Raw genomic sequence first — 22,034 nt, forward strand, 5'->3', positions numbered from 1 at the left:
TAAAACTGAATATAAATGAAATTGCAGCATATCAAAATCTGTTACATTTAGCTAAGCAGGCTTAGAGGGACATTAATACCTATATGTGCTTACTCCAGAAAAGAAGAAAGTTCCTGAAACAATAATCTAAGCTGCTCCCATAAGAAACTTGAAAAAAGGAAGAGCAAATGAACCCAAAACAAGGAGAATAAAGGAAATAATAAATATAGTAACAGAAATCAGTGAAATTGAAAAGAGAAAAACAGAAAGTTATGAAACCAAATAGGTTAACCTTAAAAAGACCTTACCAGACTGGTGAAGAAAAAAAACAGAGAAGACACAGATTACCAATATCGTGAATGAAAAAGTGGATATCATTAATGTCTCTACAGATATTAAAAGGATGAATTCCTTGAATTACAGAAAGTAATTCATCAAAAAGAAATTTTAAATTAAAAAATTAACAAAATATGTAATGGTAGTTAAAAATCTTCAAAAATAGGCCCAAATATTTTTACTTGAAAATTCCATTAAACATTTAACGAAGAAATAATAGCAATCCTACATCTTTTTTTTTTCCAGAAATTAACAGAGTAAGGAGCATTCCCATTTGATTATTTGAGGCCTGGATTATCCTAAATATCAAAATCATCCAAACACATTATTAGAAAAGAAAACTACAAATCAGTATTTCTCAGGGACACAGATAAGAAAATATTCAAGAAAATATTAGAAAATTGAATCTAGCTGCTTATAATAAAGGATTTTGACCAAACGAGGCTTATCCCAAGAATGCAAGGCATGTTCAACATTTGATAATCAATTATTGTTAGAATTCGCTATATTAATAGATTTAAAAAGAGAAGCCACATAATCATTTCAATAGATGCAGAAAAGTACTTGAAAAATTCAATTTTCTTTCATTATAAAAACTCTCAACATATTTTACGAAGGACTTTTACAAAAAACCTATACGTAATGTTATACTTAAAGATTGAATGCTTTCCTCCTACAACACAGAAATCTCTCCTTCCTATTTCTGCTTGCCTCAGCAAATGCAGTAAGTCGAGAAAATTGAAGAAAAGGCATGTAGGTCAGAAGGGAAAAAATGAAACTGTGATTGTTCCTAAACTACGTAATTGTCATCAAAGAAAATTCTTGTACTGTATAAAAAAACCCCTAGAACTTGCAGGAAACATACATTGTCAAGATAAAAAATCATCAATTTTATCTGTATGCACTAGCAAGCAAAAATTGATCATTTAAAAAAAATTACCATTTATAATAACTCTAAAAGACAATATTTTCAGAATCTGTGTGTCAAACAAAAAGAAGTCAAAATAGATCTAAATCAAGAAATATGCTGTGTTAATAGATCAGAAGGCACAATATTAGGATATCAGTTGTCCCCAAATTAATTTATTACACTCAATACAGTTCCCTCAAAATCCTAAACAAGAATGGCTAAAGTAATATTGAAAAAGGCAGGAAAAGGCTCATTTTACCTGATTTCAAGATTTTCTGTGAAGTTACAGTAACCAAGAATGTGGTATTAGTGAATGTATAGACACAGAAATTGAATTAATAGAATAGAACTTCAAAAATAGGCCTTGGCCTGGCATGGTAGTTCACGCCTGTAATCCCAGCACTTTGGGAGGCTGAGGTAGGCGGATCTCTTGAGACCAGGAGTTTGAGACCAGCCTGGCCAACATGTCAAAACTCCATCTCTACTAAAAATACAAAAATTAGCCAGGCATGGTGGCGCACACCTGTAGTCCCAGCTACTTGGGAGGTTGAGGCATGAGAATCAGTTGAACCCAGGAAGTGGAGGTTGCAGTGAGCCAAGAATGCACTACTGCACTCCAGGCTGGGTGACAGAGCGAGACTGTCTCAAATAATAATAATAATAATAAATAAAAAATAAAAAAGTGCCAGGCATGGTGACTCATGCCTGTAATCCCAGCACTTTGGGAGGCTGAGTCCGGCGGATCATGAGGTCAGGAGATCGAGACCATCCTGGCTAACATGGTGAAACCCCGTCTCTACTAAAAGTACAAAAAATTAGCCGGGCATGGTGGTGGGCGCCTGTAGTCCCAGCTACTTGGGAGGCTGAGGCAGAAGAATGGCGTGAACCTGGGAGGCGGAGCTTGCAGTGGGCGGAGATCGCACCACTGCACTCCAGCCTGGGAGACAGCGAGACTCCATCTCAAAAAGATATAGGCCTACACAAATAGCCAATTGATCCTTGGCAAGTTGACAATGTTACTTCAATGGAGAAAGAACAGTGTCTTCAAGAAGTCTTTCTGGAACAATTGGACATCTTATGCAAATAAGTTAACCTTGTCCATGTTTTGTATAGGATCCTCACCTTATAACCTGTTGTATAAGGTCCTCACACCTTATACAAATATTAAAATGATGATAGGCCTAAATGTAAAACATAAAATTATGAAACTTTTACAAGGAAAGAGAAGATCTTTGTGACCTTGGGTTAGGCAAAGAATTTTTAGCTATGACATCTCATCAAAATTAAGAACTTTCCCTGTAATAGGCTCTATTGGCATTTTCAATAAATATCATGGTGAATTAAGTACAGGAAGTAGCAGTTGGATCAGTAGATAAATTGGAGCATAGAATTAAAGCTTGAAGAAATTGCAAAAGAGGGAGTTTCATGGGGGTATGTCATTTTCACATTCTTTGTTTTGAAAAATGATTGTGGCTGGGCACGGTGGCTCATGCCTGTAATCTCAGAGCTTTGAGAGGCCACAACAGAAGGATTGCTTGAGGCCTAGAGTTTGAGACCAGCCTGGGCAACATGGTGAGACCCTGTCTCTACAAAAATAAAAGAAAATTAGCCAAGCATGGTGGCATGTGCTTGTAGTCCCAGCTACTTGGGAGGCTGAGGCAGGAGGATCTCTTGAGCCCAGGAATTTGCGGCTGCAGTGAGCTGTGATCAGGCACCTGCACCCCAGCCTGGGCAACCGAGTGAGGTTCTGCTTCAGGAAAAAAATAAAATAAAATTATGAATTCTGTAAATTCAGGAATATCAAACTTCTCTCTGCTAGTTTTACAGGAATGCCATAATACTTGCACATCTAGTGTTTATACCTTGCTGATATACTGATGTGTCATTAAGCTTGGTATTCACATGAAAAAGATATTTTATTTTTTTCTTTTGTAAAGTTTCTTATAGTCTTGGTAATTTTTTTCCCGTTGGTAATATTTTAAATATTGTGAATAGCTTTTTAGAATATTTCATCCACATACATAATCATTTTTATTTTTACCCTTTGTTTTTTGTCTTCCAGGAATGCTTCTAGTCACAACAGACACCCTTGGCCATGACTTTCATGTCTTCCAAATTCTGACTCATCCTTGGTCCTCATCACAATGTGCTGTCCACCATCTGTATACTCTTCACAGGGGAGAAACTGAAGCCAAAGTAAGCTGTATAATTTTTCAGAAGGCGATTTCTTGGTGTAATATGACATCTACTCTAGCTGGTCATTTATATTACATTGCAGCTTAATGTTGATGTTTGTGAGAAAATATTGCTGTCTGTGATAGAATGGGTTAGATAAATAGGGAAAAATTCCATTTTGACCCAGTAAATACATAAGCACTAGATGAACATTTTTTTGTTTAAAAATTCAACGAATTTTGATAAAACAGTAGTGCTGTTTATCCTGCTTTTCCCAACTTGAGACCATTTCTTGCCCCAGGGAAAACGCCTGTCATTCATTTGCTGTCTCTCCAGACCTTTTACTAGGCATTTGGATTCTGTGTACATAAATATGTATGTGCATACATACACACACATATACATATAAACATGGACATATTCATATATACAAAAATAGTTTCATGATGAATATGGATATATGAATACAGTGGAGGCTAGGGAGAACCAGTTGCGCACATCCCTCCTTGGCACGGTATTTAGTGATATTATTTTGATTGCGTGAAATCACCCATGTTGGGACTATTTGATCATGAAAATTTGCAAACACTACAAATCAGGGCTATTTTTTTCCTCAGAGAGCTAGATTTTAAACATTTACCAGCAGATAATCACGTACACGTGCATGGGTACACATATGTTCATATGCATCATTTACTGTGCGCTTGTATCAGGTGCCACGCTAAGTGCTTCACGTATATTTAATATTCTTATTTAATTTTTAATTTTTATTTATTTTTATTATTTTTTTTTAGTTGGAGTCTCGCTCTGTTGCCCAGGCTAGAGTGCAGTGGCGCTGCGATCTTTGGCTCACTGCAACCTTCGCCTCCCGGGTTCGAGCAATTTTCCTGCCTCACCCTCCCGACCAGCTGAGATTACAGGCACCCACCACCATGCCTGGCTAATTTTTGCATTTTTAGTAGAGACGGTGTTTCACCATATTGGCCAGGCTGATCTCTTGACCAAGCTGGTCTCAAACTCCTGGCCTCGTGATCCACCCACTTCAGCCTCCCAAAGTGCTGGGATTATAGGCATGAGCCACCGCGCCTGACCCACATATATTTAATATTCTTAATATCACATGGTAGATACTGTGTATTGTCTTAATCGCTTAAAATCTCAAATACCTTTTGTTTCATACCTTATATGCACTTGCCAGTATAACACTGTATATATGTTATTCTACAAGATAGCCATTTGACCCTACTCTATTTATTGACTAGCCTATCATTTTCCAACAGTCTAAAGTGATGTTTCTCTTGAATTCCCACCAAAATAAATGACTATAATGGATTGAAATGTCTTAAATTTAGAGAACTTAAACGCTAATAGTTTATAAGAATATGTTTGAAAAAGTATTAGACATTACTCTAGGTTGCTTGTTTACTAACTCACTCTGAAAACTGATAAACCAAAAATATACAGTGTTTACCCCACTTTTCTTGTTATCAATTTAATAAGACAATCAAGTAGTTGATGAGGGAAAGTTTTTTCATTGAAATATTCTTTTTTTTTTTTTCCCTCAAGATGGAGTCTTGCTCTGTTGCCCAGACTGGAGTGCAGTGGTACAATCTCGGCTCACTGCAACCTCCACCTCCTGGGTTCAAGCAATTCTCCTACCTCAGCATCCTGAGTAGCTGGGATTACAGGCGTGTGCCACCACGCCTGGCTAATTTTTGTATTTTTAGCAGAGAAAGGGTTTCACCATGTTGGTCAGGCTGGTCTTGAACTCCTGACCTCATGATCCACCTGCCTTGGCCTCCCAAAGTGCTGGGATTACAGGTGTGAGCCACCACGCCCAACCTCACTGAAATATTCTAACATAAAACTGGCTTAAGTAAAATTTTAAAAATTATTTCTAAGGTTTCTTATACAATTATTATTATTATTAGTAGTAGTATTTTGAGGACAGGGTCTTGCTCTGTTGTCCAGGCTGGAGTGCAGTGGCAGGATCATAGCTGGGTACAGCCTTGACCTCCTGGGCTCAAGTGATCCTCCTGTCTCAGCCTCCCAAGTAGCTGGGACTACAGGTGCATGCCACCACACCTGGCAATTTTTTCAGTTTATTTTCTTTTTTTGTAGAGATGACACTATGTTGTCTCACTGTGTTGCCCAGGCCAGTCTCAACCTCCTGAGCTCAAGTGATCCTCCTGCCTCAGCCTCCCAACATGCTGGAATTGCAGGTGTGAGTCACCACCCTGGCCTATTCTTAATTTTTATGGGTACATAATAGTTGTACCTATTTATGGGGTACATGTGATATTTTGATACAGGCATACAATGTGTAATGATCTCGTCAGACTAATTGGGATATCCATTGTTTCTTTGTGTTGGGAACATTGTAAATCCAATCCTCTAATTATTTTGAAATATACAATAAATTATTGTTAACTATAGTTACTTTTGCACTAAACTAACAAATCAGCTTCTAGATATAGTTAGCACTTTGGAGAAAATACAGAAATAGAAGGATAAGTTAAACAACACCATGAAAATGCAACTAGCCAACTCTAAAATATGGGAAGTTCTACATTACAAATATGACTTGATTTCTTTAACAAATAATTGTAATTGGAAAATAAAAGTTGATGTGTGGTGGGGGAAAGGTGAATTGTTAAAATTTAAGGAGACTTTGGAGAGTATAATCTAAGTACAAAGCGTGGACCTTATTTAAATCCTCTTTCACACAAACCAAATATAAAAAGACATTTTTCAGACAAGTGAGATTTTTACATTTGACTTACTAGATATTATTTATTATTATTAGATATTATATAGATAATATTAGGTATTCAAGAATTTAAAGTCCTTATTTTTTAGTGATGCAAAAGTATTTACAGATGTCTGGAATTTGCTTTGAAATGATCTAGCAGTAGGGGAGGGGAGGGTTAGTTAGATAATAGGACAAATAAGTGACAGAAGAAAATAGAGGGATGGTTATGTTGATTATAAGAGACTTAAAATACACATTGAGTAAATGCATTGTGAAAACTTTGTTTGGACCCTGATCTAAATAAAGTATAAAGAGACATTTTTGAGACAGTTGGAGAAAATTGACCATGAATGAGGTGTTATTTGACATTTATCAACTATAACTAATTTGCTGGGTATGTAATTGTGTATTTGTTTTGTAGAGACAGAGTCTCGCTGTGTTGCCCAGGCTAGTCTTGAACTCCTGGGTTACCACCTGGGTCTTCCACAGTGTTGACATAAGCCACTGCATATTGCCTTGTAACTAATTTTTAAAAAGTCATTATTTATTAGGCATATATTCTGAATTATTTACAGGTGAACAGAGATGATATCTCTAATGTGCTTTAAAATATTCTAGCAAAACAAACAATGAGATATAGTCAACAGATCTGCAGAGCGTTAATTGTTGAAGTTGAATGATGTCCATGTAGGTGGGTCATGTTAACATTCTCTATATTTTTGTGTATGTTTGGAAATTTCTCTTAATAGGAAGCAAAAACAACACCCTTCACCAACTTTTTTACTTACTTTAGCTTTATGACTTGATTTATTGTTCGTTTTCAAAAGCTTTCCCAGCTGTTGTGTTTTAGAGTGACCTTCTTGCGTTACATAGTGAATCCCGTGGAGATATTTATTTAAATTGCATTGAAATTACATTTTAATACAGTTAGAACTGACATCTTTATGTTGTAGAAGTTTTGCAACTAGGAATTTTAACATTTTAAAGTTTGTCATTGCTGTGGTATGGCAAAGCTATTGATAATTTTGTATTGAATTTGTGTATGCCTGCTTTGCTAGATTCTCTTGTAAGATTAAGTAGTTTTTCAGTAAATTTTCTTGGAATTTCTAAGTGGAATACATTTTCTGAAAATTATTATCTTTTTTGTTTTTATTTTTCTCTTATTATATTGTCTAGGAATTCTAAAATATTATGCAACTGTAGTAGTGATAGCTATACTCTTTGCTTTTTGAATAATATCTTTTATTTTGACTTCATTGTTTTGCCCTATTTCTTGCATGTTTTTCATGATATAAGTAATACATAATAACGTTTTGGAGGTAAATTTTAGACAATCTTGAACTACATGGAACAAAAACATCAAAGTTACCTGACCCATTAACCTCTGCACCCAGAGCTGCTTTGCTTGTCAATTTGTTGTGCATTCTTAAGATCCCCAAACATGTTTATTGTAGATGAAATTGTTCTTAACAGTGCAATGGTATTATATCTTTTTCAATTATTACCCTAGCACTGGAGATCTGAGGATTAAAAAAATGATTTTACTTAACTTTACTAATTTGAGTTCTGACATTTAAAGATCAATAGTTCTTAAAAGCTATGTATGTTTATTTCTAATTAATATCTAGGGGAAAATCCAATTTACTGATTGATAGGGTCTTGGCATTTTCTTTTCTTTCTTTCTTTCTTTTTTTTTTTCTTTGGAGACGGAGTCTCTGTAGCTCAGGCTGGAGTGCAATGGCACAATCGCGGCTCACTGCAGCCTCTGTCCCCCCAGGTTCAAACAGTTCTCCTGCCTCAGCACCCCTGAGTAGCTGGGACTATAGGCACCCGCCACCACACCTGGCTAATTTTTGTATTTTTAGTAGAGACAGGGTTTCACCATGTTGGCCAGGCTGGTCTTGAATTCCTGACCTCAGGTGATGCACCCGCCTCAGCCTCCCAAAGTGTTGGGATTACAGGCATGAGCCACTGCACTTGGCCGGGTCTTGGCATTTTCATAGTCCAAGTTCTATTTGAATTAATTCATGAGCTTTAATTAAAATGTAAAAATCTTGAATTTTTATCCCTTATTGTATATTTTTTCCTGCTTTTTGTGTTCTTGTTGCTACAGTTTAGAAAAGACTAAAGACAGGAAATGGGTTTGCACATTTTTCTTTATCTCTGTTATTTTATTCTCAGGCTAAACTGGGAAGTCTTATCTTTTTAATTTTTTAAAAATTATTTTTAAACTTTTTGTTTTTTCTTTTGAGACAGTCTTGCTCTGTTGCCCAGGCTGGAGTGCAGTGTCTCGATCTTGGCTCACTGCAACCTCTGCCTCCTGGGTTCAAGTGATTCTCCTGTCTCAGCCTCCCGAGTAGCTGGGGTTACAGGCGCCCAACAGCATGCCCAGCTAATTTTTGTGTTTTTAGTAGAGACGGGGTTTCACTATGTTGGTCAGGCTGGCCTCAAACTCCTGACCTCAGGTGATCCACCCATCTTGGCCTCCCAAAGTGCTGGGATTACAGGCGTGAGCCACCGTGCCTGGCCTAAACTTTTATTTTAAGTTCAGGGGTACATATGCAGGTTTATTATGTAGGTATATTCGTGTCATGGGGGATTGTTGTACAGATTATTTTGCCATTCAGGTACTAGGCCTAGTACTCAGTAGTTATTTTTTTCTGATCCTCTCCCTCCTCCCATCTTCCACCCTCAAGGAGGCCCCAGTGTCTGTTCCCTCTATGTGTCCATGTGTTCTCATCATTTAGCTTCTACTTATAAGTGAGAACATGCAGTATTTGATTTTCTATTCCTGTATTAGTTTGCTAAGGATAATGCCCTCCAGCTCCATCCACGTTCCTGCAAAGACATGATCGCATTCTTTTTTATGACTGCATAATATTCCATGGTGTCTATGTACCGTGTTTTCTTTATCTAGTCTGCCATTGATAGGCGTTTAGGTTGATTCCATGTCTTTGCTATTAGGAATTGCACTGCAGTGAACATGTGCATGCATGTGTCTTTATGGTAGAATGTTTGATATCCTGTTGTATATTTACTCAGGAATGGGATTGTGCTGGGTTGAATGGCAGTTCCGTTTTTAGCTCTTTGAGGAATTGCCACACGGCTTTCCCCAGTGATGGAACTAACTTACACTCTAACAGTGTATAAGCGTTCCCTTTTCTCCACAACCTCAGGAGCATCTGTTATTTTTTGACTTTTTAATAATAGCCATTCTGGCTGGTGTGAGATGGTTTATCCTGGTTTTGATTTGCATTTCTCTAATGACATTCTTTTGAAAAGTGTCTGTTCATGTCCTTTGCCCACTATTTAATGGGGTTTTTTGTTTTTTTTTCTTGTAAATTTGTTTAAAGTTCTTATAGATGGTGGATACTAGACTTTTGTGAGATGCATAGTTTGCAGATATTTTATCTCATTCTATAGATTGTCTGTTTACTATGTTGATGGTTTCTTTTGCTGTGCAGAAGCTCTTTAGTTTGATTGGAGCCCATTTGTCAATTTTTGCTTTTGTTGTGATTGCTTTTGGTGTCTTTGTCATGAAACCTTTGCCAGTTCCTGTGTCCAGAATGGTATTGCCTAGGTCGTCTTCCAGAGTTTTTATAGTTTTGAGTTTTATATTTGAGTCTTTAATTCATCTTGAGTTTTTTTTTTTTTTTTTTTGAGACGAAGTCTCGTTTTTGTCACCCAGGCTGGAGTGCAATGGCATGATCTCTGCTCACTGCAACCTCTGCCTCCCGAGTTCAGGCTATTCTCCTGCCTCAGCCTCCCGAGTAGCTGGGCTTAGAGGCACCTGCCACCACATCCAGCTAATTTTTGTATTTTTAGTATAGATAGGGTTTCACTATATTGGCCAGGCTGGTCTCGAATTCCTGACCTTAGGCAATCTACCTGCCTCGGTCTCCCAAAGTGCTGGGATTACAGGCGTGAGCCACTGGAGTTGATTTTTTATATGATGTAAGGAAGGGGTTCAGTTTCAACCTTCTGCATATGGCTAGCCAGTTACCTGAGAACCATTTATTGAATAGGGAGTCCTTTCCCCATTGCTTGTTTTTGTCAGCTTTGTTGAAGATCAGATGGTTGTAGGTATGTGGCCTTATTTCTGGGGCTCTCTAGTCTGTTCCATTGGTTTGTGTGTCTGTTTTTGTATTAGTACCATGCTGTTTTGCTTACCACAGTCCTGTAGTATAGTTTGAAGTCAGGTAACATGATGCCTCCAGCTTTGTTCTTTTTGCTTAGGATTACGTTGGTTATTTGGGCTCTTTTTTGGTTTCATACGAATTTTAAAATAGTTTGGGAATCTTATCATTTTAGAAAATTGTGGTGAAATGCAAAAAAAAAAAAATCCACCATTTTTACCATTTTAAAGCATACAGTTCAATGGTATTAATTCACACTGTTGTGCATCCATCACCATCATCTAGGTAATCTTAGCCTTTAGCATTGAATGACTTTTCTAAGCTATCACCATTTAACATTTTACCCATACTAGTAGTTCCTCGATTAGAGAAAAACTAGAAAATGGAATTTTAGTCATTAACACAGTGTCTTTTCTTCTAATGTTCCCATCAGGCAAATTATTATTTATGTGCAAATTTTAACTCATTCATGAGTAAATATGGGAATATTTAACATCTCATACATATAATGCCCAATTTCTTTCTTCTGGATTAAATACTTAAAATATTTTTACCTTCTTGAGGGTAATAAGGATTATTATATCTGTTTTATTCTTCACCAAAAATACCTACAATGCATACTTTTAAAGTTCCTACTGAGTTTAATGAAATTGATTTTTCTATTAAGATTTCATTTTAGAAGTATATTCGTTGGATCATGATTTATATTTTTCATTCATGCAATATTCATGTTAAAAATTACCTTATTTCTTCTCTTCCTTATCTAGGTGGAATCAATTCTTCTCTTCCTTGTGTTACTCATTTTACGCCCCATTATAGTACTTATTATTTTGTATTTTGACTGGTTGTCTACTTGTTTGTCTCCACTAATACTGGGATTTCTTTTAAAAATAAATTGTACCTCATTGATTTTTATATGCATAGGCCTTCCACTAAGGCAGATACATTGTTTTCCTTGGACCATTTGAAAGTAGATTGCCAACATGACATGATGCCCTATTACCCTCAATGCTTGAATGTGTATTTTCTACAAATGAGAACATTCTTCTGTGTAACCATAAAAAAGTCAAATCAATAAATTTTCACCGTCTAATTTTGAAAGTCCATTTTGGTTTCACTGATTGTCCCAGTAACTAGCTAAAGGATCTAGTTCAGGGAAACTGAATTTTTTTTTTTTTTTTTTTTTTTTTTTGAGACAGAGTCTTGCTCTGTCTCCAGGCTGCAGTGCAGTGGCGCTATCTCAGCTCACTGCAACCTCCCGACTGCCTGGTTCAAGCGATTCTCCTGCCTCAGCCTCTGGGATTACAGGCAGACACCACCAAGCCCAGCTAATTTTTTTTTGTAATTTTAGTAGAGATGGGGTTTCACCATGTTGGTGGCCAGGATGGTCTGGATATCCTGACCTTGTGATCCGCCCTCCTTGGCCTCCCACAGTGCCAGGATTACAGGCATGAGCCACCGTGCCCGGCCGGAGACTGAATTTTTATATCTCTTTAATCTCCTTCATTCTGGAACAGGTCATTATTATTTCTTTGCCTTTTATGCTCTCAGCACATTTAAATATTACAAGTAATTTATTTTTGTCAAAAGTGCCTCAATTTTTTATCTGATGTTTCATTATGATTAGATTTAGCTTACTCATCCTTGACAGGAATGTCACAGAGTAGGTGCTGGTTCTTATTGCATCCTATCAGGTTGTTACTGATTTTGATTTTGATTTGTTATTGATGATGATCAGTTTAATCACATGACTGAGATGATGTCTGCTGGTCTTCCTTACTGTGCAGTTACTCTTTTGTACTTATAAAAATTTACAAGGTTTTTGGGGCAGTAATTTAAAACTATGTAAATATGCCATTCTGCATTGAACTTTCAATTCATTCCTTTATTTACCTATCATTTTGGTCTCATAGATTCCTATTTTATTCAATGGATTATATTTGTTCAATAATTACTTATTATAGTGCACAAAATGTCCCACATTTGGCCAGTGGGAGCCCAATAACTTGGTGTCTGTGTCCTTTTGACATATCTTCACCACTCTTTGAGCTTGTCCTTACTTTCTGGCACAACTAACTTGCTTACCCTTAAGTTTAATTATTATTTGTTTTTGTCTCTTTTGTATGGAAGTTTTAAATTTGATGAGCATTTTATCTAGAGTTAATATTTCACTGTGCTGCTGGGCACATTTTATTTCTTACCTCTTTTTCAAATCCCATCCCATCTGTTCTAGTCACTGAGATGCTCTACCTCATCTCTGACCTTTTAGAATTTGGATATTTTAAGCACTTAACACCTATTTTTGATACCTCTTTGTATTAAAGTTATTTGCCATTTAATTTATCTATAAGTTCAATATGGAAATAGAAATTTGCTTAAGCTTCTTGGCATCTCTCATGCATAGAATGGAGCCTTGCATATTGTAGTGCAAATGTTTGCTGATGCCAGTGATGTTCCTACTTAACAGGTAGGAAAATCAAATAGAAATTATTTAAATGATTATGCTCTAGAACACACTCTGTATGGGAGACTGGGAATTTCTAAACCCCAAATACCAGGACCTCAGTGACCACAAAATTAATTTTATAAGGCTCTACAGAAAATTATTTTGAACTGATATATAAAATTTCACACCAGTCGTGAAATCTATATGTCACATGATCTGTTTGGCCCTCTTTGAGTACTACAAAAGCATGTTTTTCTGGATTCTTCCAAGAACTCTGACGGTACTTTAATCAGGCAAGGAAAAAAATTCAGTATGTGGATCTAATTATACTGAATTAAGTTGTTTTGTGGTCTATGACTTGGGATATCCTTTGCATCTGACAGTAATTTTCCTCGTAAAGCACATATGCAGTAAGAAAAATAGTCCTTGTTTTCAACAGTAAGTATAAACCTTACACATATTTTGTTAACATACTTTCTCAAACAGACTCAAGTCATTTTTGTACTTAGCATGCTAATTTTGGCAAATGGCAAACTTGCTTTTGAAACAAAATCAGAAAAGTGTTAATTTTACCATTCTAGAATAATACTGTGAAATAATATAGTTAGTATCTTCAGTTGTCAAGGGGAAAATCATCTAGTTATTCAATATTATTAACTGATAACTATTTGATGGTCATTTTAGATAAATGCAAATATTTGTTTTTAGTGTGAACATGTTCCAAATATTTCCTAGTTATGGTTTTACTAATACTCAAGTTTAACTGGACTTTCTGTATTTATTTTTGTGAATCTAGCAACCCTGTGCATGACCCTATCTATAGTCATGTAATTCTTCAGTTTTTCTGCAAAAACGTCATTTTTATTGAGATATAATTTACATACTATAAAATTCATTTTTAGAAGTGCCATTCAGTGGTTTTTGTTATGTTTTTAGAGTTTGCATATCATCACTAGTATCTAATTTCAGGACATTTTTGTAATCCTTAAACCACTTATCCATTAGCAGTCACTCCTCATTCCTATTTCCCCTGCTCCCCTATATATTTGGATGCTGATTAGTAATTATATAACTAAGGACAGGCTAAATACCTTCTCTAATCTTCAAGTTACTCTTCTGTAAAATGGGGCCAATACCGATTTCAGAGTTTATTGAGGAAATAACAGAAATACTATATGTAAAATGCTTAGCAAAGCACTGGCACAGTAAATGCCAAATACAGAGTCAATATTAGGACCTCTACTTTTGGCCATTATAGCGTTAAGAGCTGTATTAACCCTCCTACCTGAAACAACTAAACAATGAACAGTAGTTTTCTATTTACTGTACATTAGTCATTGAAAGATGGCAATCCCTGATAGATGAAGAACAAATGAGAGGATGCCTATGGTTGCCCCAGTTTATTGCTTTGAAAGAGTTTCCAGTCATGGTGCAGGAAGGGGGAACCCTAATGGAGCCTAGCAGTCTCCCTGAATTGATGAGATATTGCTAAGAGTCCTGGGAGGCCAAGATCATAGATTCTCAATACACTGGACCAGAGACATGGGAGCTGCAGAGAGAGAATCCCAGAGATCTGCAGAGGAGACATGCGAACAAAGAAAGAACTACCGTCAGATCAGAAAGGCAAGAGTAAAACTATCTTTTATTCAAAAATGACATGATTATCTATGTTGAAAAACTAAAGGATTTTATTTTATTTTTAAAAAACTAATAAATGATTTTAACAAGGTTACAGGATATTAGATCAATATACAAAAATCGGTTGCATTTCTATATACTAACAACAATGAATTGATCATTTAAAAAATCCAGAAGTATATACTACTGACATTCAATAAGCAAGACTTGTACTCTGAAAGCTAGAAAATATTGCTCAGAGTAAAGACCTAAATAAATGGAGAATTAAACCATTTTCTTGTGCTAGAATACTTACCATCATTAAAATGTCAGTTCTCCCCAGATTTATCCATAGACTGCATCAACATCCCAGCAGGGTTTTCTTTTGGTTAAACATTAACAAGATAATTCTAAAATTCACATGAAAATGCACAACACTTATGAGCAAAATAATTTTGAAAAAGAAAAAGTTGGAGAAATGTCACTACCTATATCAAGACTTACTAAAACTGCAATAATCAGTAGGGATCCTGTGACCATTCCCACACATGTGGAGACAACTTATTTTTGACAAAGGTGCAAAGATACAAAGTGGAGAAAGATTAGTCTTTTCCACAAATTAACAAATTAACTCAAATTAGATCATAGACTTAAATGTAGAACCTACAACTATGAAGTTATTAGAGCACCAAAAGAAACCTTCGTGACTTGGGTTAGGGACAGACTTTTAAAATGTGACACCAAGGTTGGACACAGTTGTAATTCCAGTACTTTGGGAGGCTAAGGTGGGAGGATCGGTTGACCCCAGGAGTTCAAGACCAGACTGGGGAACACAGAAAGACTCTGTCTCTACAAAAGCAAAAAAAAAATTAGCCAGGCCTGGTGGTGCATGTCTGTAGTCCCAGCTCCTTGGGAAGCTGAGGTGGAAGGATCGCTTGAGCCTGGGAGGTCAAGACTGCAGTGAGTCATGATCACACCACTGCACTCCAGCCTGGGAAACAGAGCAAAACCCTGTCTCAAAAAAAAAATTTTTTTTTTGGTTTTGTTTTTGCTTTGCAAAATTTTCTATTCCAAAGCCCATTAAAGAAAAATTGATAAACTGGATTTCATCAAAATGAAACACATCTGCTTTTTGAACAAAACCATTAAGAGAATGAAAAGACACAAGTTGTATGTCTTATGTCCACAATACCTTTAAAGAACTAACTCCCCACAGTCAGTGAGTAGAGGAACTAAATTTCTCATATTTCATACATTGCTGTTGGTACAGCTTCTCTGGGAAATAATTTTGCATTTACTTAAAATATTAATATGTACTTACCATAGAACCCAGCAATTTCAGTCCTGGGGCAGATTGTTCATATTATAAAGTTCATGTTGTTCAGGATGATGTCCAGATTTACTCAATGGTTTTTTTCCTGTGGTTACCATAACAAATTGCCATGAACTTGGGAGCCTAAAATATCAAAAATTATTCTCTTACAGTTTTGGAGGGCAAAAATCTAAAATCAAAATGTAAGCAAGGCTGCACTTCCTTTGGAAATTCTGAGGAAGAATTTGTTCTTTGCCCTTTCTAGCCTTTGATGGCCTTTAGCATTCTTTGAGTTATAGCCACATCACTCAGTCTCTGTCTCTCTGATTGTATTACATCCTCCTCATTTCTGAGTCAGCTCCTCTTCTGTATTTCTTGTAAAGATACATGTGATTGTTTTAAGTACCAACCTGGATAACCCAGGGATAAGCCCCTTCTCTTAGGATTTATAACCTAATCACTTATTTTGCCAAAGAGTAACTCTTTGATCTTTTGAGGGATGTGGACATGTCTTTGGGGGCTATAATTCACTTCTCTGTATTCTATCCTCTGCCTCCCAGAATTCATGTTCATGCCATATGCTAAGTATTACCTCTTTTCCCTACCAACATCCCCAAAAGTCACAACCCACTACAGCATCAACTGTAAGTCTAAATTTTTTAAAAAAATATTATCAGCTCAAAGGTCCAATCTTATCTCAATCATCTGACTCTGGTATGGTTGAGACTCTGGAATTTATCCTAGGGCAAAATTCCTGTGCTTCTGTGGACCTGTGAAACTACAATAAAAGTTACCTCCTGCCAAAATACAGTAGTAGGATATGCATAGGATAGACATTTCAAAAGGAAGAAATGGAAAAGAATAAAAGAGTCACTGGTTTCAAACATGTTTAAAATCTAGCAGGGCAAATTCCGTTGTGTTTCAAGGCCAGAGTTTCCCATCTGGCTTGAGGCACTGCCCTCCTGGACTGCGGCTTCATTTTCTGGGCCTGTGGCTCTGCCCATTCCTGCCTTTGTACACACAGCTTAGGCCTTTAAGTGCACATCTCTGCCCTTGGAGTCATTCATACATTTTATTGAAGGGTAGCACATGTTTGCACCTAGGTAGCTCTATCAGCCTGTTTCATGCTTGTGGAATTTTGCAAGTCCAGTAGCTGCCTTCTTCTTCTTTTTCTTTTTTTTTTTTTAATCATGCCTTTGTGCCTTTCAGTCCAAGATGGCGGTGTTTCTGCAGATACTACATTCTCAAAAACCTTGTGTATCTCCTGTGTATGTCATGGGGATCCATGCCATCAGACAAGAGGACACTCCACAGATCTTTCTTGCATTTGTCTGTCTATTCCTGGCTTCTGCTGATTGAGTGGATCCATGAAACACATGCCTGATGTCTTCAGCAGAATGTTGTCAAGCTATACTCTTGGCCTTCAGAGCACATTTTCCCAACCACGAAACTCCTCATAGTAACATCTTTTTCTCCTTGGTAGGATATTCAAATACCAGAAGATCCAAAGGAAGTATTATTGAATGGTAAAATTAGAAGCACTCTGAATGGCAGTAAGGGAGATATTTGAGGTCAGGGAGAAATTTTGAAAAACTTATAAATTTTGTCATTTAGCTATGATGGAATGATAGGAACTGGATTAAATCTCTGTATCCGTTAAGATTCTACCAGAGAAACAGAATCAGTAGGGCATTACAGAGGTTTATCAGCATACATGATTCTGGGGGCTGGCTAGGCTAGTCTGAAATCAGTAGGGCTGGCCAGAAGGAATGTCCAGGTGGAAACTGTCATGCAGGAGCTGCTGCTTCAATCTATAGGATCACAATAGTCACATTAGCAGAATGAACCTCAAGATTACCCAGATGTAGTAAATTATAAAAATTATTTTATTTTTAAAATAAATTTTCAATTTTGGAATCATTTTAGAGTTACAGAAAAGTTGCAAAGATAGTATAGAAAGTTTCTATACCATATCAAATTTCTCCTTTTTATACTTAAAAGAATATACATATAAAATTTACTATCTTTATCATTTTTAAGTATACAGTTCAGTGGTAATAAATACATTTCTATTCCTTTTCTTCCCCTTCATTCGCCCTGCCCCACACTTCCTGGCCTCTGATAACTGCCGTTCTACTCTCTATCTTCATGAGGCCCACTGCTTTTTTTTTTTCACATCAGATGGGTAATGTGCTGACATTGTAACGAGGCTTGAGGAAGGCACATCTCACACAGCAGTGTGAAAACCCACTCATCATGCTTATGAACTACAAAAGGATCAAAGATCCACTTTTGTAGTTCCCACCTAGGAGTGAGATCATGCAACATTTCACTGTGCCTGGCTTGTTTCTCTTAACATAATGGCCTCCAGTTTCAGCTATGTTGCTGCAAATGACAGGATTTCATTCTTTTTTTTAAAGCTGAATATTTCATTGCTATATATACCATATATACTTTATTTATTCATCTGTTGATGAACTCTTAGAGTGATTCCATATTTTGGCTATTGTGAACAGTGCTGCAATAAACATGGAAGTACAGATATCCCCTAGATGCATTGATTTTCTTTCTTTTGGCTATATACCTGGTAGCAGAATTGCTGGATCATATGGTAATTCTATTTTTAGTTTTCTGAGGAACCTCCATACTGTGCTCCATAGAGGCTGCACTAATTTACATTTCCACCAGCAGTGTGCAAGGGTCTCTTTTCTCCACATTCTCACCAGCATCTTTTATTGATTGTCCTTTTGATACAAGCCATTTTTACTAGAGTGAGATGATATCTCATTGTGGTTTTGATTTGTGTTTCTCTGATGACTAGTGATGTTGAGCATTTTTTTTCATATACCTATTGGCCATTTGCATGTCTTCTTTTGAGAAATGTGTGTTCAGGTCTTTTGCCCATTTTTAAATTTTCTTATTTTTTCTTTTGTTTCTAATGGGGTTGGATTTTGCCCATTTTAAAATTGGATTATTTGGGGTTTTTTGCTATTGAGTTACTTGAGCTCTTTATATATTATAGTTATAAATTCTTTGTCAGATGGATAGTTTGCAAATATTTTCTTCCATTCTGTGGGTTGTTTCTTCACTTTGTTGATTATTTCTTTTGCTGTGTAGAAGCTTCTTAGCTTCAGGTAATCCCATTTGTCTATTTTGCTTTGGTTGTCTAGGTTTTGAGGTCTTACACAAAAAGGCTTTGCCCAGACCAATGTCCTGGACTGTTTCTCCAAAGTTTTCTTTTAGTGGTTTCATAGTTTGAGGTCTTAGATTTACGTCTTTAATCGATTTTGATTTGATTTTTGTTATGGTGAGAGATAGAGGTCTAGTTTCATTCTTCTGCATAGCTATCCAGTTATCCCAGCACCGCTTATTGAAAAGACTGTTCTTTTACCTTCTTATGTTCTTGGTGTCTTTGTCAAAGACGAATTGACTGTAAATGCATGGATGTATGTTTGGTTTCTCTAGTACGTTCCGTTGGTCTTTGTATCTATTTTTATGCCGGCACCATGCTGTTTTGGTTATTATATACCTGTAGTAAATTTTGAAGTCAGGAAGTGTGATGCCTTCAGTTCCTTTGGCTCAGGATTGCTTTGGCTATTTGTGGTCTTTTGTGGCTCCATATAAATGTTAAGATTTTTTTTTTTCCTATTTCTATAAGAATGTCGTTGGAATTTTGATAGGGATTGCATTGAATCTGTAAACTACTTTGGATAGTATTGTCGTTTTAACAGTATTCTTTGATCCATAAGCATGGAATATCTTTCCATTTTTTTGTGTCTTCTTCAATTTCTTTCATATTTCATAGTTTTCTTTTTATAGATCTTTCCCTTCTTTAGTTAGATTGAGACCTAGGAATTTTATATTTTTGTAGCTATTACAAATGGGATTGTTTTCTTGATTTCTTTTTCAGATTGTCCTCTGTTGATGTATATAAATGCTATTGATTTTTTTTTTTTTTTTTTTTTTTTGAGGTGGAGTTTCACTCTGTCGCCCAGGCTGGAGTGCAGTGGCGCAATCTCGGCTCACTGCAAGTTCCGCCTCCCAGGTTCATGCCATTCTCCTGCCTCAGCCTCCCAAGTAGCTGGGACCACAGGCGCCCGCCACCATGCCCAGCTAATTTTTTGTATTTTTAGTAGAGACAGGCTTTCACTGTGTTAGCCAGGATGGTCTCGATCTCCTGACCTCATGATCTGCCCGCCTCGGCCTCCCAAAGTGCTGGGATTACAGGCGTGAGCCACCACACCCAGCCAAATGCTACTGGTTTTTGTATGTTCATTTTGTAACTTGCAACTTTACTGAATTTGCTGATCAGCTATAACAATTTTTTGGTGAGTTCTGTAGCCTTTCTGTATATAAGATCATGTTGTCTGCAAACAAGGCTGATTTGAATTCTTCCTTTCCAATTTGGTTGCTCTTTATTTCTTTCTCTTGCCTAATTGCTCTGGCCAGGACTGGCAGTATTATGTTGAGTAACCGTAGTGAGAGTGGACATACTCGTCTTGTTCCAGTCTTTAGAGGAAAGGCCTTCATTTTTTCCCTGTTCAGTATGATGGTAGCTGTGGATTTGTCATATATGGTCTTTATTATTTTGAAGTATGTTGTTTCTATACCCATTTTGATTAGGGTTTTTTTTATCATAAAGGATGTTGAATTTTATAAAATACTTTTTCAGTATCTATTAAAATATGTGGTTTTTGTTCTTGATTCTGTTAATATGATATATCATGTTTATTGAGTTGCTTATGTTGAACCATCCTTGCATCCCTGGAATGAATCCCACTTGATATTATAAATGATCTTTTTAGTGTGTTGTTGAATTCTGTTTGCTAGTATTTTGTTGAGGATTTTCACATATATGTTCATCAGGGATATTGGCCTGTAGTTTTCTTTTCTTGTTGTCGTGTCCTTATCTGATTTTAGTGTCAAGGTAATGCTGGCCTTATAGAATGAGTTTGGAAGTATGTCCTCCTCTTCAATTTTTTTGAAGAGTTTGAGTACAATTGGTATTAATTCTTCTTTAAATGTTTGGTAGAATTCAGCAGTGAAGTTGTGAAGTCCTGGGATTTTCTTGCTTTTTATGGAGGCTTTTTATTACAGCTTCAGTTTTGTTGCTTGTTATTGGTTTGTTGAGGTTTTCTATTTCTTCGTGATTCAATCTTGGAGGTTGTATGTTTCCAGAAATTTATCCATTTCTTCTAGGTTTTCCAGTTTGTTGGTATATAATTGTTCATAGTAGTCTCTAATGATTTTTTGTGTTTCTGAGGTCTCAGTTGTTATGTGTCCTTTCTTTGTTTCTGTTTTTATTTATTTAGGTCTTCTCTCTTTTTTCTTAGTCTAGCTCAAGACTTGTTGATTTTGTTTACATTTTTGAAAACCAATGTTTTGTTCTATTGATCTGTATTTCTTTTTAGCTTCGATTTCATTAGTTTCTGCTCTGATCTTTATTATTTCTGTCTTTCTACTATTTTTGACTTTGGTTTGTTCTTGCTTCTAGTTCCTTGAGGTATATCATTAGGTTGTTCATTTGAAGCCTTTCATTTTTCTGATATAGGCATTTATTGCTACAAACTTGCCTGTTAGTACTGCTTTTGCTATATCCCATAGGTTTTGGTATATTGAATTTTTTTTTTTTTTTTTTTTTTGAGATGGAGTCTCGCTCCAGGCTGGAGTGCAGTGGTGCAATCTTGGCTCACTGCAACCTCTGCCTCCTGAGTTCAAGTGATTCTCCTGCCTCAGCCTCCAGAGTAACTGGGATTATAGGCACCCGCCACCACACCTGGCTAATTTTTGTATTTTTAGTAGAGATGGAGTTTCACCATGTTGGCCAGGCTGGTCTTGAACTTCTGACCTCAAGTGATCTGCCCTCTCGGCCTACCAAAGTGCTGGGATTACAGGCATGAGCCACCACGCCCGGCCTGTATATTGCATTTCCATTTTTCCATTTTCACTTGTTTCAAGACATTTTAAAATTTCTTTCTTAATTTCTTCATTGACCCATTGGTCACTCAGGAGCATGTTTTTAAATTTCTATGTGTTTATATATTTTCCCCAGTTCTTCTTATTAAGTTCTAGTTTTAGTCCATTGTGGCCAGAAAAGATATTTGATATGATTTTTATTTTAAAAGTTTTGTTCAGATTTGTTTTATGACCTAAGATATGGTCTCTTCTGGAGAATGTCCCATGTGCTAGTAAAGAAAATGTATGCTGCAGCAGTTGGATAAAATGTTCTCTAAACATAGTTAGGCTTGTTGGATCTAGTGTGTAGTTTAACTTTGCTGTTTCATTGTTGATTTTATGTCTGAATGATTTGTGCATTACTGGAGTGGGGTCTCCTTCTTTTATTGTATTGCAGTCTATCTCTGTTTTAGATC

The 22,034-nt window shown here is 36.4% G+C and overlaps 1 protein-coding gene and 1 non-coding gene across 11 annotated transcripts in view; one reads left to right on the forward strand and one right to left on the reverse strand.

The window, feature by feature from the left end:
* The window catches only part of BCAS3 (BCAS3 microtubule associated cell migration factor), a 717,859-nt gene that overhangs the window by 263,621 nt on the left and 432,204 nt on the right, over positions 1 to 22,034 (forward strand). For all 10 annotated transcript variants that reach the window (XM_063599306.1, XM_063599304.1, XM_063599309.1 and 7 more), the window contains one exon: positions 3,288 to 3,421. In XM_063599306.1, coding sequence (XP_063455376.1) covers positions 3,288 to 3,421 — 134 coding nt within the window. The remainder of the gene's footprint in view (positions 1 to 3,287; positions 3,422 to 22,034) is intronic.
* Positions 17,839 to 17,942, reverse strand: LOC112437675 (small nucleolar RNA U13). The gene has a single exon (XR_003026233.1). It is a non-coding gene; the product is annotated as a small nucleolar RNA U13 (small nucleolar RNA).

Source organism: Pan paniscus, chromosome 19 (assembly GCF_029289425.2).
Source record: "Pan paniscus chromosome 19, NHGRI_mPanPan1-v2.0_pri, whole genome shotgun sequence".
NCBI classification, from domain to species: domain Eukaryota; kingdom Metazoa; phylum Chordata; class Mammalia; order Primates; family Hominidae; genus Pan; species Pan paniscus.